The 18,505-nt window shown below is 37.1% G+C and overlaps 1 protein-coding gene across 6 annotated transcripts in view; it reads right to left on the bottom strand.

Annotated features, from left to right (window-relative positions):
- Window positions 1–3,408: 3,408 nt before the first annotated feature.
- The window catches only part of WDR47 (WD repeat domain 47), a 62,104-nt gene continuing 47,007 nt past the window's right edge, over window positions 3,409–18,505 (bottom strand). For all 6 annotated transcript variants that reach the window (XM_058538687.1, XM_058538684.1, XM_058538686.1 and 3 more), the window contains 6 exons: window positions 17,144–17,301; window positions 13,802–13,971; window positions 12,810–12,980; window positions 11,683–11,814; window positions 6,474–6,692; window positions 3,409–4,763 (listed from right to left, as the gene is read on the bottom strand). In XM_058538687.1, the coding sequence (XP_058394670.1) occupies window positions 4,621–4,763; window positions 6,474–6,692; window positions 11,683–11,814; window positions 12,810–12,980; window positions 13,802–13,971; window positions 17,144–17,301 (993 nt within the window). In that variant the 3' untranslated portion in view covers window positions 3,409–4,620. The remainder of the gene's footprint in view (window positions 4,764–6,473; window positions 6,693–11,682; window positions 11,815–12,809; window positions 12,981–13,801; window positions 13,972–17,143; window positions 17,302–18,505) is intronic.

Genomic DNA, 18,505 nt, shown 5'->3' on the forward strand with positions numbered 1-18,505 from the left:
TTTGACTTAGAATTTCTCGACTTTAAGATGGTGCCAAAGCCATATGAATTCAGTAGAACAGTACGTAGGATTTTGATCTTTTCCAGACCAGAGATAAGCAGTACGTTAGGCCCTCCAGATGCTGGCCTGGGAGGGAGCCGACTCCCAGTCAACCACCTGATCATGAGGGTGTCTTGACATGAGTACAGCCATGTTTGACCGCTCCATTGACCTATAGCCACCAGCACACAAAGAAATGCAAAGCTGCTTTCTGTGTGGTAGGAACTGGCCTTTTCCCAGGAACTGGCCTTTCTCCCACGGAGAGAGTTGCAAGTTGTAACATTTCAAGGCTCTTGGAGCGTAGTAGCGCGGGATGGACTGGCCATCTGTGCCGGGCTAAGACGATAACCAAAGAGAACAATGCACGTACACAACTACTGGGCCGGGATGTTAGCCAGGGGGCTCAGTGCACGTATGCCACTGATAACCATTTGTGCATGGAAACACTAAATGCTTGCTCTGTAAACTCTGTAATTGCTTACTCTGAAAATTACTGATGGTATAAAAACTGCTGGAAACTGAGCCCTGGTGAGAGTTCCACCTGTGGAAGGGACACCTTGCCCAGGACGTGTGATCCTTGCCCAGCCGCATCGATTGACAGGGCACTCCTGGCAGTGGGGCGTGGATGTTGTGAGTAATTGATTTGATGTGAAGTAATTGATTTGATGTGAAGTAATTGATTTGATGTGTTCTCTTTTTGGTCAACCTGGTGTTTCTCTTTCCGGTTGATTTGTGTCATTTCTCTTCAGCCGATGTGGGTGTTTTCCCTTTCCAGTCGGGCTGATGTTTTTTCGCTCTTAATATTTGACCTATTCGGATCTGTTTGCAGACTATCGCCTTTACTATCCTCTATATAATAAAATATACCTTCAGTCCATTTGTTTGGAGTGGAAAGTGTCTTTTACATCTCCGATCGAATCCCCGAACCTCTCATAACAGAGGGTAAACAACCAATACGCTTACAGCCATTCTGTACCCATACGACCATTCTCTGTTTCACTTTTTGTACACTATTCAATAAATTACATGAGATATTCAACACTTTATTATACATAGGCTTTGTGTTAGATGATTTTGCCGGACTGTAGGCTGTGTGTGTTCAGAGCACGTTTAAGGTAGGCTAGGCTAAGGTGTGATGATGTTTGGTGGGTTAGGTGTATTAAATACATTTTAGACTTACGATATTTTCAACTTATGATGGGTTTATCAGGATGTAACCCCATCATAAGTGGAGGAAGATCTGAAGTAAGTTTTGTTTTGTTTTTGTCTTTAACTACTGGCCTTGCAATCTCAGGAAACTCTCCAAAGAGGAAATGATGAGTTTTACACACTAAGAGGAAATGAGAGATGTACATAAAGTACGTTATTTGCAACAAATTAAAAAGTGTGTTAAAATTTGGTATATAATGTAGTACACCTGAGTGTGCATGTTGCTTATTACAATTTTTTAAAGTTAAAATACATGACAAAATTTACCCTCTTAACCATTTTTAAATGTATAGCTCAGTGTTAAGTACATCCACATTGTTGTGCAATCATCATCACCATCTCCATAACTCTTTTCACCCTGCGAAACTGAAACTCTGTACCCATTAAACAACAACTCAACATTCCCTCCTGCCCCCAGCCCCTGAAAACCACCATTCTACTCTGTGTCTCTATGAATTTGACTACTTTAGGTACCTCATATAAGTGGAACCATACAGTATGTCTTTTTGTGACTGGTTTATTTCACTTAGCATAATGTCCTCAAGGATCATGCATGTTGCAGCACGTGTCAGAATTTCCTTCCTTTTTAAGGCTGAATGATATTCCATTGTATGCATGTACCAGTTTGTTTATCCCTTCATCTGTCGATGGACTCTTGGGTTGCTTCCACCTTTTGACTATTGTAATGCTGTTGTGAACGTGTGTGTACAAATTTCTCTTGGAGACCCTGCTTTCAATTCTTTGGGGTATATACTTAGAAGTGGCATTGCTGGATCATATGGTAATACCATTTTTAATTTTTTGAGGAACCAACCATACTATTTTCCACAGTGGCTGCACCATTTTACATTACCACCAACAGTACACAAGAGTTTCAATTTCTCCACTTCCTCACCAACACTTATTTTCTGTTTTTTTTTGATAGTAGCCATCCTAATGGGCGTGAGGTGGTACCTCACTGGGTTTTGACTTGCATTTCCCTAATGATTAGTGATGAGCATGTTTTCGTGTGCTTATTGGCCATTTGTCTTCACCGGAGAAATGTCTATTCAATTCCTATTTTTAAATCAGGTTGGTTTTTTTGGTTGTAGTTGAGTTGCAAGAGTTCTTTATATAGTCTGGATATTAACCCTTTATCATATATATGATTTGCAAATATTTTCTCCCATTTTGTGGGTTGCCTTTTCACTCTGTTGGTTGTGTCCTTTGGCTTATTATAATTTTTAAAAATAAATATTTAAAAAATAAAATTAGAATCAGACCTCTAAAGCTTCTGCCAGGGAAGAGTTAAGACCCTTTGCACCACCCTCCCATCCCTACTCTCCTTCCCTACACCCCGAACTGAGGATTCAGAGAATGTAGATACTTCAGTCCTCTTATTTTCTCTTTCACATAAACCTCCAATAGTCTATTCCCCTCCATGTAGAAGACAGTGTGGAGGCACAGGAAAAAGGACATATGTAACCAGATATTTATTAAATAAGACAATTTCTAATGTGTATTATCTAATGCGCTGCAAAACGAATTCCATACCCCATACCTAGGAGGGTCTTTAAGTTTTCTCCCTGACAACGATGAAGCTGGAATATGTAATTTTATGAACATTTTTTACCATGAAGTTGAGTTGGTCTATATCAAGAAATTTTCCTAGTTTTAAACTTAATACTAATGACCTGCTATAATATCTCAAATGTGTGAAATTAAGCATGAAAGTAAACTAAAGAAGAAACTATGGCCTATTTTTAGCAGAATTCCCTTCTGCATGCCCGAGATATAGGAAAACTGTGTACCTATTGAATACCAACAAGCAAATTAGATTTCATTTCTTTCTAAAGCACTCAATTTAATGTATTTGTAGTCTAAGTTAGAACTTACACATTTTGCTGAACTTTGATTAATCAATTTCACAATATATTCAGGAAATAAAGTTCCCTAGATCTTGAATAAAAGAGATAGAAGACACAGGAAAGTTATGCAGTTGCCAAGGGTAACTTGGCAACTTAATTTACTAAGAAATAAGTTAGTGGAAGAGCTTTAGAAAGAACTATAAGAAATTGATTGTGAGGTTCATCCAGTGGACCACACTACCTTCAAATAAATTGGAAAAAATAACACTCTAAATCGAAAGCCACAGACACTGAGAAACAGGAATAGTTTTAGGTGTCAAGAGGTCTTTATTGAAATAATAGCACAGTTACACTTCTAATACCCTTTCCACTTGTATACAATAGATTAAAAATGCTTGCTACATACAGTGCACAGACAGTTCAATAATTAGAACCAACTCAACTGCATCTGAAATAAATAAAATAGCCTATTTAATAATTTAAAGTAAAATTCTGTACAATATGAAAATAAAGATACACAAATGTTAGGATCTACAATGCCATGGAAATAAAATCATTATTCTGCATTACACAAAACAGTGCAAGAAAAAAATCCAAAGAAGCTTTTGGAGTGCAAAGTTTAAATTTTCCATTTTAAATTATCATGCAGACATAGCATTTCAAGCCATGCTATAGTCTTATGGCAAAGTTTTTAATTTTTAAAAGGAAAAAAGCTAGCCAGTAAATTTACTGTACCATCAAGTGTTGCACCACCTAACGCTGCTGCTCTGCTTCTACAGTACAGTTTAGAAGGGAGGTATCTTGTTGCATTCAAAAAATTGAAATTAACAAGTTTCTGAAGCAAACACTTTTACCTTTTAAGCCTGAAACAAAATAGTGTGATAAAATAGTAATTATATCCCTGGGTTTAAGAAAAAAGAAAAGGCCTATACCACCTAATGAACTACGAAGCAGTTTTCCATCCATCTTTAAATTCCATAACAACCCTTAGTGAAAACAACCATATAACTTTTGAGAGACATATAAAATTCTGACCTCTAGCTGACAAGTGATACAATATCACTGGATTGTGAGAAAAGCAAAAGTAATTTCTGAACGCCTATGTTTAATCTGTGTAGAAGTTGGTTGCATTACATGTAATAATATGCTTAAAGTATAGTTCAATTTCAATGTGTATATAAAACTGTTATTTAGGCAAAGACCAAGGAATGCATTTAATACTGAACTGTAAACACATCATCCACCTTGACTTGGAGTGCACACTGACAACAAGAGCTCTTCCGCAGACTTTGGCAACAAGACTACATATAGCAGGTCACAGCAGCACGAGCTCACATGGAAGACTGAAAGCACTGCAGAATAACACCACCCAATACCTCCTATCAAAGGGATATATGGTTATAAGGGGCCTTCTCGTGCTAAGCCACGTTCCTGGTCAGTCTATGTTCTTCAAATTTGTAATTTTCACAACTCAGTAGTCTTAAGTCTCTGTGCTTGCACTGCATAGACTGACATTGAGTGTACTCTATCCATTGTAAGTCCAGAGGGTTACAGTTCTGTCTGCGGAGGATGACAGGAAGGAAAGATCCTGAGTGTGCCACCTGCACTGAATCACTTTGTCCTTGTGCTCCCCCACCACCATGATAGGAAGCTGCTTGGTGAGGTCTCCTAAATTAAAAAATAAAAGAGATATTGATTTACAATACAAAATAAGTATATGCATAGACTTCAGACTTCCTGTTACTTTAAGATATTACAGTATAGAAAATCCTCAATTCATTAATATAATACATTGAAAAGTTTAAACAGGGATAAATTAATGAATACCTAATTATGTTAGCAGAATTTGGTAACATATACACAGCAACATGTGACACAGCTGCCACTCTCTCCTTGAAACTCTCTCAACTTGATTTCTCCCTGACTTCAATGCCACTACATCTCTGTCTTCTTTTCTGGTTTCTCTTCTTCCTGACTTAAAGTTTAATGAATCCAGGAGTCAGCCTTCAGATTTCTTGTTCCCTTTATACCTCACTTCCTATACAACTTCATCTAGTACCATGGTACCACAGCCATTTATATACTTATAATTCACACACATTTCATCTCCAACCTTGACTTCTCACTTGACCTCCACACTAGTATCCAAACAGCTATTCAATTTCTCACTTGATTACCTGACAGTCATCTTCAATTTAACTTGTTTAAAACCAAACTCTTGATTTTCTGGGCTAAACCTGTTCCTCCCCCTACCTGTCTTCCTCACCTCAATGGCACCATCTGGTGGTCATGCCAAAAACTTAGGAATCAGCACTGATTCCTTTTTCCCTCACTCCCCAAATTTAATCCAAACAAATTAAAATATATCAGAAAAAACTCAGTCACTTCTTACCACCTCCACCTCTACCACCGTAGTTCAAGCCACCATCATCTCTCACCTGAACTATTCCAATAGCTTCCTCACTGATATTTATACTTATAATCCATTCTCCCTACAGAACTCAAAATTATCCTTTAAAAATGTAATTTAGATCATATCACTTCCTGTTTTAAATCTTCCAGAGGATTCTGTTATGCTTTTTAAAATGCCTATAAAACCCCGCCTCTGATGTATTCTCCTGTTTCTCTCTCCCTCAGTTCACTAAGTTCTGGCCACGCTGGCTTCTTGCAGTGTCATGAATGTGCCAAGTTCGTTCCTGCCTCAGCACCTTTACACTTGCTATGGCCTTCTCCTAGGGTCCTGGCATGGCTTGTTTCTTCTCATCACTCAGGTCTCTTCACAATGGCACTTCCCTGGAGAGAGCTACTCTATCCAATCTAAAATAGCCTTCCCCTATTCACCCCAGTCACTCTCTCCTACTCCTCGCTAATTTTTTAATAATAGCACTTACCAATACCTAAAATTACATTGTTTGTTGGTTTGCTTTTTATTGACCTCTAAAACGTAAGCTCCATCAAAGAGGAAGTTACCTGTCTTATTTGTCTGTGTGTCCCTCGTTGGTACACAATAAATATTTGCTTAATGAATGTTTAAAAATAAAACTAGATACGGAAGACATAATTACACAGATTATAACTAAATTTTTTACGGTAGAAGCAAATAGGAGTACATAAATGCATATTTTAACATCTATCATCATTGACCTCAGAATGATTCAGTATAATAAATGTTGATTCTTTTAAATATTTTAAAAATTATTTAACAATAAAAATAAGACTATTCACTCAATTTATGTAATACTTTGCTACAATTCTTCTCAATATAGTACCAGCAATTTGCTCAGTACATAAAACTAAAATTTGAAAATGTTATACAATTGATCACACTAACAGAAAAGAAAGATCCCAAATAGAACAGGAGAGGCCAATCTCAATTACCTTGTAGGTCTGTCACCTTTATCTTCATATCATAGGATCCTGTCAGCAAGTAGTGAGCTCCGGGAGAGAATCGAACAGAACGAACATCACTGGAATGAGGGTGATAACTTTGTACCATTCTTCCTCCTCTTATGTCATACAACATGCAGCTAGAATCTTCTTGTCCTGTGGCTAGGAGACGGCCACTGGGATCCACAGCTACAGATGCCACTGCACTGCCTGTAGCAGGAAGAATGGAAGTTTCAATATGGAAAAATCAATATAGCTTAACTGCAATAGCTAATTATGTTCACTGAACCATACACTAAAAATTTAATGTAGCTTATCAACACTGTTCAGTTATGGAAAAATCCAAATCCACTTGTGTCCTTTTTAGGGGTAAGGTATAGAGCAAGAGTCTGTGAGAAATGAAAAAGTCCATTTTTTTGTCATTTGAGAGAAGCCCTGGGACACGACACTACCTACAATGCAATAGATGAGCCACTTTTCCCAATGCAGTGCTCTTGTTGCTGGGTAAGTGTCCAGAAATACTCCCATACCCAGCTTAAAGTCTAGGTGGAGGAACAAGAAATTAAATAACAAATATGTTTTAGGACACAGTGTAGGAAATGTCTCAAAGCAACACATGATTTACAGCCAAGAGGAAGTGAACAGAAAACAAGCTCTGAGTCCACAGGCTGAAGCCCTAACTCTAGACCATGCATTCTCAATGGGAGCAATAATATCCTGCAAAATGGTTCTCAGAGAACAAAAAAATCTTTAACAATGATTTGTAGCGCTCCAGAGCTCAATCCTATCCAACAAAATCTTATTCCTTAGTATTTAACTTCTCTTGTTAGGAAAAAATTAACTTAGTTTTTCTCCTTTGTGGGGGCAATAATGAAAATAAGGCTGAAGAACACTGCTCCAGTTCTAAGTGGCCCGGGAAGACTTCACAGAAAAAAAGGGACATAAGTTAGAACTTAAAGAACAGTAATCAATATAAATAAGAGAAACAATGTGCGTGTGTTTGTATTTATTATACACATATGCAATTAAAAGTAATCTTTGCTTAAAATTTTAATAGAGAAACGAAGAGGGCTCTTATGATCAGGAAGAATTACATGAGAAAATTTAGAAGAAAAGTAAAAAAATGTTTCAAGATAGGTAACTTAGTTTGGCTGCAGTTACTTGGTTTAACAAGTTAACATAAAAGGCAGCTTGCAGCTGAGATATAAAAGGCAGGTGAGGGCCAGACCATCAAGCATCCTGAATGCTAAAGTGCAGTTTGAGCTTATTCCTATATATGGTTAAATATCACTGCAGGTTTCTAAACAAGAGAATTAAATGATCCAAGCAGTAGTTTGGGAAGATTAATCTATGTGAAAACGTGTGTATCAAATTAAAATGGACAGATTATAGAAAACGAGAGGCCACTGGAAGACAAGATAGAATAATAGAATAATGAGAGAATAAGGGCCTGAATGAGGACAGATAGACATATCCCAGGAAAAAATTGAATAAAGAAGCAACAGGGCCGGCCCAGTGGCATAGCAGTTAAGTTTGCACGCTCCGCTTTGGCGGCCCGGGGTTCGCAGATTCGGATCTTGAGCGCGGACCAACGCACCGCTTATCAAGCCATGCTGTGGCAGTGCCCCATATAAAGTAGAGGAAGATGGACACAGATGTTAGCCCAGGGCCAATCTTCTTCAGCAAAAAGAGGAGGATTGGCAACAGACAGCTCAGGGCTAATCTTCCTCTCACACACACACACACACACACACACACACACAAAGAATCAATAGTCTTGGCAATTAACTGCCTGGATCAGGGCAAAACAATGAGTTCCAGATTTCAAATCTAGTTGCATGACAAAATAAAAGAATAATTATCAAAAACAGGGAAAATAGGAAGAAGAGCTGATTTGCAGGGGAAATATGAGTTTAGTTTTACACAAGCAAAGTTTATGGTGCCAACAGAAATCCAGGTTCATTTATTCAACAAAGTTATGAGATTACTATTCCTTTGGGCCAAGAACTATGGTAGGTGCTAAATCTACTCCAGGAAATAAAACAGATATGATTGCTGCCTTTGTGAACTTAAAATCTATTGGAGGAGACCAGCAATAAATAAGGAAACAAATATCTAATTTTAAATAGCGGTAAGAGCTAGGAAGGAAATAAATGCAGTTCAGTGATAGAAAATAATGGCGAGGTCCCAATTAGGGCAGTCAAAGAAGGCCTCTCTGGCATGGTGCCATTGAAGCTAAGACCTAAAGATGAGAAGGACATGATCATGAGGAGACAAGTGGAAGACCATTTCAGGTCAAAGAAATAGCATGTGAATTCACTGGAGGTGGGAAGAGTTTGGCACATCCCAGGAAATGAAGGAAAGAAACAAGTGATCTGAGATGAGACTGTATGGGTACACGATGCCAGATCAAGCAAGGTCTCACAGGCCATGGTGAAGGGTCTGCACTTTAACCCAAGAGCAATGAGGAGTCACTGAAGTGTTGTAAGCAAGGTGTAATATGCCCTGGCTGCTGTGTGGACCACAGACTGGAGGGGGCAAAAGTGAAAGTGCAGAGTAGAGCAAGGAAGGTATTACAGTGGTTGAGAGATGGTGGTGGTACATCCTAGAGTGGTGGCAATAAAGACAAAAAGTAGCAAATGGATTTAAGATAGATTTTGGAGGCTAACACAAAAGGATTTGTTTACAGATTGGATACTGGAGGACAGGAGAGAGAAAAGGATCCAGGGAGACTCTAGGGTTTCTGGCATGAACAATGGGTGGATGGTACCACTCAAGTGAGGAGGTCTGGGGCAATTTTGTTTGAGGGGAGATGTCATGATTCAATAGTTTGGTTTAAGACATGTTAAGTTTGAGATATTCTGTGAGACATCCAAAAAGGAGAGGTCAAGTAGGTGGGTTAGAAACGTGAGCCCAGCACATAGAAGAGGTTTGGGCTAGAGATAAAAATTTAAGGTCTGTCAGCATAGGAGTTATACTTAAAGACAGGGGAATACATGTACTCATCTAGAGAAAGAAAGGAGACAAAAGTCCTGAGCTCTAGGCAATGCCAAAATTTCGAGGTTGAGCAGAGGAGGAAGAGCCAGCAAAGGAGTAGTTCTCCAGAAAGGTACAAGAGGAGTAGAAAACTCGAAAGAAAAGAGAAAGAGGTCAACTTTTGCATGCCCCTGAGAGCTGAAGTAAAATGAGGATTTAAAAATGATTTGACAACACGAAGATTGTTGGTGATCTTAAAAAAGGTAGCTCTTGTTAGAGTGGTTGCAGCAGGAGACAGCCTGGAGTAGGCCAAAGACTGACGGTGGGAAAATGGGAAACAGCATATGTAGGCAAGATTCTTGAGACAGCTGGGTAAGAAAGGAAGCAAAAAATTAGGGTAGAGCTGGGAGGAGAATAAAAAAGTCAACAGAGGAACTTTTGTGTATTGCCAATTTTATAAAATTTTTTTAATATATGGTAGAGAAGGAGAGATCCAGTAGAGAAGGAGATGATAATATTGCAAGAGAGAGAAGGAGATCAAAAAAATGAAGCCTCTGAAAATGAAAGAAAATGGGCTGAAAATAATTTAGACAACTAGGGGAGAGTTTCGAGATAAATTAGTGATAAGTTTATAGAAACTAAGCAAACAAAACAGAAAAATACAATTATTAACACCAAGGAAAACAAAAAGACATACAAGAAAAAAAAAGATAGGAATAGCACCTATGTGGTTAAAATAATGTAAACAATGACTACTGATCTACCCAAAACTCATATAACTATATTGAAAGGATGGGAGATAGGGAGTACGTTAGTGGATGAGGGATGATAGGAGTCATAAAGGGACATGAAAAAGTTAAATCTTCATTTTCTATGGTGGGGAGAAAATAATCCTAAAAAACTATGATTACAAGCATGTTATTTAGAAATATGGAAATAAATACAAAAATAAAACTGCCACAAAAGTTAAAAATGGGAAATGAGGCAGGGGCTGGAGGGCAGAGGGCGATTCCCAAGGCAATGCTGTTTTTCTTAATAATAAGCCTTATTGAACTGTTTAGTTCTTTAAACTGTTATACATTAACTTTGATAACAATGCCAACTAAACTTTAACAAATCAATGATCACATGTTCATTTATAAAAATATAATTATACATGTCTGTGTAATCCAGACTCAAATTTGCTGTAACAAATCATACCTGGTTTGAATCAAAGTACAGAAAAAGGTCCATTAAAGTCAAGAGAATAAATAAAGCATTCAAAACAAACCACCAAAAGTTAAGTATATAGGCAGGCCTTTTCACTTGGAACAGTGCCACAGAATTACTATTAAAAACTACAAAGGGAGACAAGGGACTCTAAAATAAAATAGAGACAATGGCAGAATACTGTGTCACTTTTAGATATCAGTGTTTTAAAAGGTGATACAACGCAAAGAGCAGTAGCCTCAGTTTACATGCAACAAACCAAGACACATTAAGTTAAAAAAGCGGGGCATGTATTATTTGCTACTATTTGTGTATGTGTGTGTTTAAAGGAGAAAGGAGATGATGATATATACAAGCTTTTTGGTTATATATTTACAGAATATTTCCAGAAGAATAAATAAGAAACTGGTCGCTTAGGAAAGACACCAAGGAATAGGACTGGGAAGAAAATGGTATAACCCTTTTGTTCCGTTTCAATTTTTGCCATGTGCATGCATTTTAAAAAATGTTTTTTAAAGGTCTGAGTTCTAAAATGGCCCTACTACGGCCAGCCCCGTGGCTTAGCGGTTAAGTGCGTGCGCTCCGATGCTGGCGGCCCGGGTTCGGATCCTGGGAGTGCACTGACGCACCGCTTCTCCGGCCATGCTGAGGCCGCGTCCCACATACAGCAACTAGAAGGATGTGCAACTATGACATACAACTATCCACTGGGGCTTTGGGGGAAAAAATAAATAAATAAATAAAATTAAAATGGCCCTGCTAACAGAATAATTTGGAACATAACACTTAATCTCCTTGGGCCTCAGTTTCCTAAGATGACTATTATATGTACAAATAAAGTAACAGATGAAAGCATTTTGAAAGAATTTAAAGTAATCAATAAAATACCAAGTATTTATTTTACTATTGTTCCTACCTTTTTTAACACACATGTTGCAGGGGAGAGGAAGTAGGCGAGTGCAACTTCTAAAGTTTCTTTCTCATATAAATTCATCTAAATTCCAGAAAAACCTACCAGTTCCATGGAATGTTGTGCCAACCACACGAACACAACTTGGTACTCGAAGATCCCAGAATCTAACAGTCTTATCTTGGGAACCAGATGCAATCATCCAGCCACTCCAGGTGTAAAGAGCTAAAATATGCCCTATAAAAGATCACACACTCAATTATTACTGTGGAACAGTACTTGCCTACAACACATTCAAAGCTAAGTACTCCTTATTATTGGGCATGTGATGGTCTGGTTAATCAAATATACTATGCAGTAGGGGCCAGGCCAGTGGCAGAGTGATTAAGTTCACGTGCTCTGCTTTGGCAGCCTGGGGTTCACAGATTCGGTCCCTGGGCCTGGACCTACGCACTGCTTATCAAGCCATGCTGTGGCGGCATCCCATATAAAGTAGAGGAAGATGGGCACAGATGTCAGCCCAGGGTCAATCTTCCCCAGCAAAAAGAGGAGGATTGCCAACAGATGTTAGTTCAGGGCGAATGTTCCTCACACACACACACACACACACAAAAACAAACAACTATGTGGTAGAAATTTTCCACATATATCAAATATATTAGCAATTTTCAAAAAATTAAAATTCAGTAAAACACACAACTTTAAAACCATACCAAACAAACTTAATCTTTTCTGGTGATTCAGTATTTCAGGACATCATAATTAGTACTGAAAAAAATATTATCATTTGAAATTACAGCAAACTTTCCACAGAGGAAGCACAAGACTGTGGGGTTAGATCACCAGCCTTGGAAAAGACAGAGCTGGGGGGCATATCTCAGTTCTGCCACGTTCAGCCATAAGACATCGGACAAGTCATTTTGCCTTTTCAAGTTTTGCTTTCTTCATGTACAAGATGGAGATAAAACGTCCTGCCTCATAAGGTTGTTGTGAGAATTAAATTAAGGAATCATGGATTTAAACTAAAGTATGAAAGGATGTAGGACACAGGGAAATGTTAGCTATCATTGCTGTGTTGTTATCCAAAGTTACAATTTAAATTTTTGAAGTAAAAATTCCTGTCTTGAGGGAATCTCTTTTGATAAAATATATTCTATTAATGAAAATGCAGAAAGGGGGAAAAGAAGGAGTTGAACAAAAAGAAAAGTAGCACCTGAGACTGATTCACATACCAGTATGTCCACTCAGAGCGTGCAGGCCCTGTCCCCTCTGACAATCAGTTGTATAAATGTTACAATCCCCTGCTCCAGCACTTATCAAAATAGCTCCACCACTTTCTGGGCCTTCCATAAATGCCAAGTCTCTAATTGTCCCATCATGCATACTAAATTCCAGATCCGGTCCTGAAACAGCAATAAGAATTTAAAAAAAAAAGATGCTGCTCAACTTACTATGATAATTTGAGATTGTTAAACTGCCTCAAAACTGACCAAGAATGGTAGAGTGGTATGGTTTATATTTTCATTTAGGGATTGATATTATAATCAATTTCACTTTACAGAGCAAAGAACTTCAAGAAATCAAAATACTGATTCAGTTATCATTATCTTTAAAACAGAGCCATATGTAGAGTTACCTTCTTGTCTTCTATCCCAAAGAAAATGAAGCAGAAGACAGAGACTCTCTAGAAAACGTTCATTAATATATATCTGGTAGTTATTTAAAAGTTATTTTTCTGGGGGCCGGCCCCGTGGCACAGTGGTTAAGTTCATGTGCTCTGCTTCGGCGGCTTGGGGTTTGCAGGTTCGGATCCCAGGCATGGACCTATGGACCACTTATCAAGCCATGCTATGGCAGGCATCCCACATATAAAGCAGAGAAAGATGGGCAGGGATGTTAGCCCAGGGCCAATCTTCCTCAGCAAAAAGAAGAGGATTGGCAACAGATGTTAGCTCAGGGCTAATTTTCCTCACACACACACAAAAGTTATTTTTCTGATAATAATTTTCTAAGGATTAGATACCACCTAGCCACCTGTAAGAACTTACTAAAAAAGAATAATGCCTCACAAAGATAACTAAGCAATTAGAATGTAAAAAAATTCTTCTTAAGGTTATATTCTTAGATTTTTATTCAAGACAATACAGAGATATATCAGAGCTATAACATGGTGAAAATATAAAGAATACATTGGTAAGCTACTGTTTACATACTTGGGCCCTACCTGTTGCATTACAAGTCTCTGCATTGAAGGGCAGCACTTTGACATATTTGTCATTTGATCCTGTTGCTAGTAACTGTCCACAAGGACTCCAGGCCACACAGTAAATGGATCCTTTATGATGTTTATTCCTTTTGAAACGTACCACTGGCTGCTTAGGGATGTCATGTGCACTAAAAAGAAAAATTACAGAAAGATGTTTCAATTTCTTGCTTGCTAAAGTTAATGAATATGAAGTTCTATATTATGGTTGTTCCTGAGGGAGGGAGCAAAAAGAGTATCAGACAACATGTTAATAACAATTTTCAAAATCTTAGAAGAAATAAATCTAAAGCATATTTAAAATCCAAAAGTAAAATTATAAACATTATACTAATCTCTTATTTCAGACCACATAGGAAACAGAATATTTTCAAAAGTCTCCATTTCACATATTTTTCATAGATTTTAACTCAGAAACACAAAAGAAAAGAATTTTTAAAAAGCTGATAATGTTTCCAAATTCAAAAAACTCAAAAAACATTTATTAAACATATAATATAAGCAATTGCCTAGGGCTGAGGGGAAGCCAGGAATGGATAAGAAATAAAGGAGGCAAGAGCTCTGTCCAGAGTTTAAAATCTGTCAGGGGTAGATGTTGTCATGACTACGCACAGACAGTAAGGCAAGTATAAGTGTTATAGTCCAGTACAAAGTACTAGGCCTTAAAGGACAGGGAGAATTTTCACAGAAAAGGATGAAGGCAGCAAAATAGCTTCAGTGAGGATAAAATATAATAGGGAAAGTACAGCCAAGTGTGCAGCATGGGAAAGTGTCAGTGGGGCTAGAGGGGAGAAGCCCGGGGCATTCTGGAGACTGAATGGAATGGACATGGTGGGTGAGGAGCTGCAGGCACAGCCGTGGAAGGTCCTAGATGCCATGCTCCTCAAGAGTTTAGCCTTTAATGGGAGTCAAACACTGGTTTAGTGAAGTAGTAGCATCTTATCTGCACTTGAAAACACAGACTAATACAAGGATACTAAAGATTTTATTAGGTATAATGATAACATCAAGTCTATGTAAGAAAATGTACCTGGTTTTGGAGATTCATCCTACACATCCTAAAGGGTGAAATGACATATCTAGGATTTACCTTAACATACTTTAGCAAACAAACAAACAAAAAGATGACAAAAATATTGACAACTATTGCATTTCTGTGTACTAGTCTTTACTTTTGTGTATGCTTGAAAATTTTCATAATTAAGAAACAAAAAAGATTGATAAATCTCCAATACATAGAAGGTATTTAATATTGATCTAGAAAATAGATCAGATCAAAAGATTCCCTTTTCAGTTGCACATCCAATTCATTGTCAGGGCCTGCTAATTTTTTCTTTAAAAGGATTTTACCTCTATCCACTTTGCTCCATCTCCACTGCCATCACACTAGCCATCAACAACAACAGCCTCCTACCTTTCTCCTAGCATCCACTCTTATTGCCATCTGACCCACAGCCAGAGTGATCATCTCAAAACATACTTAGATCACAACACTGCTCTGCTCAAACTTTCAGCAGCTTCCCCCTACACTCAGGATAAAATCCAAAATGGCTACAAAGCTCTGCATAATTTAGTTCATGACTATCTCTGTAGCCTCATCAAACCCCAGCTCACAATACTCCAGCCAATCTGAAACTATTTGGGTTCTTCAAAAGGCCACGCTCTTGCTCACTTCATGTTCTCCCTGTTGACTATCTTCTCCCTTCTCTCCACATGGCTAGGTTCTACTCATCCTCTAATCTCAGCTTTAATACCTCTTCCTGAAAGACAGCTTTTTCTGGCTCTCCAGGCCCCTCATCTCCCCCGTTTCACTCTGGTACAGCACCTTGTACTTTTTCCTCATAACACCTACCACGGTGTATACTTATATACACTTGTGTGTCTATCTGCATAATCTCCATCTTCCCCCCAAACCACAAGTTCCATGAAGTCAATGAACATGTTTGTTTTACTCAAACTATCCCCAAAGCCTAGAATAGCACATAAAAGGAGCTCAAAATAGATTTGTTAAATAAATGAGTTTATTTTCATAAAAATCAGTTTCTTCATGAACAGTCTATGAAACATCTGTGCCAGCATAAGAAATACAAAAGAAGAGAAAGTTACCTTAAGATCAGGTTAACCCTAAATATACAAATCTTTGGCGCTCTCTCTGTAATTATTGCTATTTTCCACTCCCTGATCTGGAATTCTGCCTATTCTCTGTCATGTATTCCTACTTTAACACAATGAGCACCAATAAATTATAATACTATCATCTAACATGAATCCTATTCCCCTTCCCAACCTTTAAATGCTACGTAGTCCAAAAGCCTAAATTTCTGGTTTCAGATTCAGAGATACCAAAAAAAATGCAAATAAATAATCTCACCTGTCTGTTCTCCAAACTGGGGTTATAATAAAAAAGGCTTAAGAGTTGTAAAACATTTCCAAAACATACTATGACATGTACTGCTTTTTATATTTAAAATTTTAAATATTTGTAGCTTGTTTTGTTTGGGTGCTTTTTTCTACTGCTATGAAAACTATTCCATTTGTGGCATTCATTTCTCTAATCACAAAATCTACCAAATAGCTCATTATCTCTATTATGCCAATTTATTTTGATAGTAAAAGCCTTAATAAATAAATTGACAAAAAGAGTACCTGATCAAAGAATGAAAGTTTAAATTCAGTGTCCTCTGAGGTTTATATCTAAGCTATTTGCTTTCTTAGTAACTTTAAAGAATTTGTTGTACCCTTTATAGATAAGGTCATATGCCCATTTTTAGTGACATACGCCTTTAAAGACACATGCCTTACGTTCAAATCCCATAGTCTGTTAAAACAAAAGGGTAAAATCATAGTTAGGTTGGCCAAATGAAAATGGAATTTTTGTATGTCAAAATGGTCAAATATCAGCAATTTCATATAGTTCAACCTAATACTTCTTTGAAGCTATTATTATAAGAAATTTTTTATTTTATTAACGTCTATAACTAGCATTATTCTGTCTTTATCTTATGTAATTTACTTGGAATATAAAGATCTTTCAGATAAAAAAAGATAATGAAATACGAAAGCCATGGAAATAAAGACTAGAGTATTGAATGAACAATGGCCTAATTGAAAAAAATTTATGAAAAAAAATTGATAAACTTAATGATTCTTATGTGTATTTCCTAAGCATTGAAAATAAAAATTTACAAGCTTAATAAAAGGAAATAAAAATTAAACACTACTGAATGGTAATTGTGAAAAAGAGAACAATATAGCTAATTAAAAACTGAAGCAAGAATGGCAGTACAAACCATTTATCCTTACCTTGGATCAATTACTTCTGGATAGGCACATACTCTCAGAGTTTTTGAATTTGAACCAACAGCATATAAACCACCACTTGGATGAAAAGCCACTGCTCTAACAGCTTGTGTGTCTTCTAAGGTATTAATACAAACAAACTGCTTTTTTGATTTGTCATCCTGTGGAAAGAATGAATACGACAGTTATCCTATGAAAAAAATGAATTTGAAAGAATTCATCTTTATCCCATTTTAAATTCATTTGAACTGTATTATTTACTTTATCACTTTATGTTCACTACCTACAATTATATATTCTTTTAAATGGCAAATCTAAATTAACCCCAATTTTTCTATTTTTTGCTACCCATTGCTAAACTAAGTTCAGAGAGCTCACAGAATTCAAGTTTTTCTTCACTTACTATGACAAAATATAAGAATATGCATTCCCATATTAAGTTCTCTTTAACTGTCAAGGAAAAAAAATAGCCCACATATATAGTTCTCACAAAAACAACAGAGCATCATTTGTGTTTCTAAAAGTAGCAAGTATAAAGGACTACTATTTAATCCATTTAGGGTTAAAAAAAAAAAAGTTTGCCATTAATTCGAGCAATGAATACTTTAATATTTCAAACTGAAATTTTACAATACCGTTTTAAAACTGTAAAAATCATTTTAATCAGAACATTTAACTTGAGCCTCGTTTTTATTTTAAACTGTCAACTTGTCTATCCACAGCCCCCTTCTGAGGAAGGCAAGTTGAAGCAGTTCTGTATAAAAGCTTTGGTGACTCCTGCTATTGGTGTTATTTGAAATCATCCTGCTACCCTGACCAAGACTGACTGGGCCTGGAACAGGGAGTTCCAGACTGGGTGCGGCCAACCAAATCCCGTCTTTGGGAGGTATGAATGTCAAGTACACACGCAAAGTCAAATCACTTCAGCTCTGCTTGCATCCTCAGAGCTCTAGGACCCTTAGTGACTATATCAGTGAAGAGATTATGTCTCTCTCTACCCAAACTTTTATGTATTCATGCAATACATCCTCATGGGGGAGTAAGGGGTAAACCTGGTATGTCACATTATGTTTGTCTTATGTAATTGCAATGAATTCTTATATTATTCATATGAATTTATTTGACTAGAAATGCTACATTTTCCATTAATGCATATTTATGAAATGTGACTGCCAAATGAATAGCATGGTAGATAAAAAGGGAGGGGAATGACTAATTGATTAAATGGCCTGTAGCACATAAATAATAATCACTAAGGGTTGCTTTATAGCAGAAGTGGCAGAGCCACAAATTAACTTTATTTGCTCTTCTCCAGTGTGTTTAAAATTTTTTTAATTTGTTGCCATTCAAAAAATAAATTTCACA

This window comes from Diceros bicornis, chromosome 4 (genome assembly GCF_020826845.1).
Source record: "Diceros bicornis minor isolate mBicDic1 chromosome 4, mDicBic1.mat.cur, whole genome shotgun sequence".
NCBI lineage: Eukaryota > Metazoa > Chordata > Mammalia > Perissodactyla > Rhinocerotidae > Diceros > Diceros bicornis.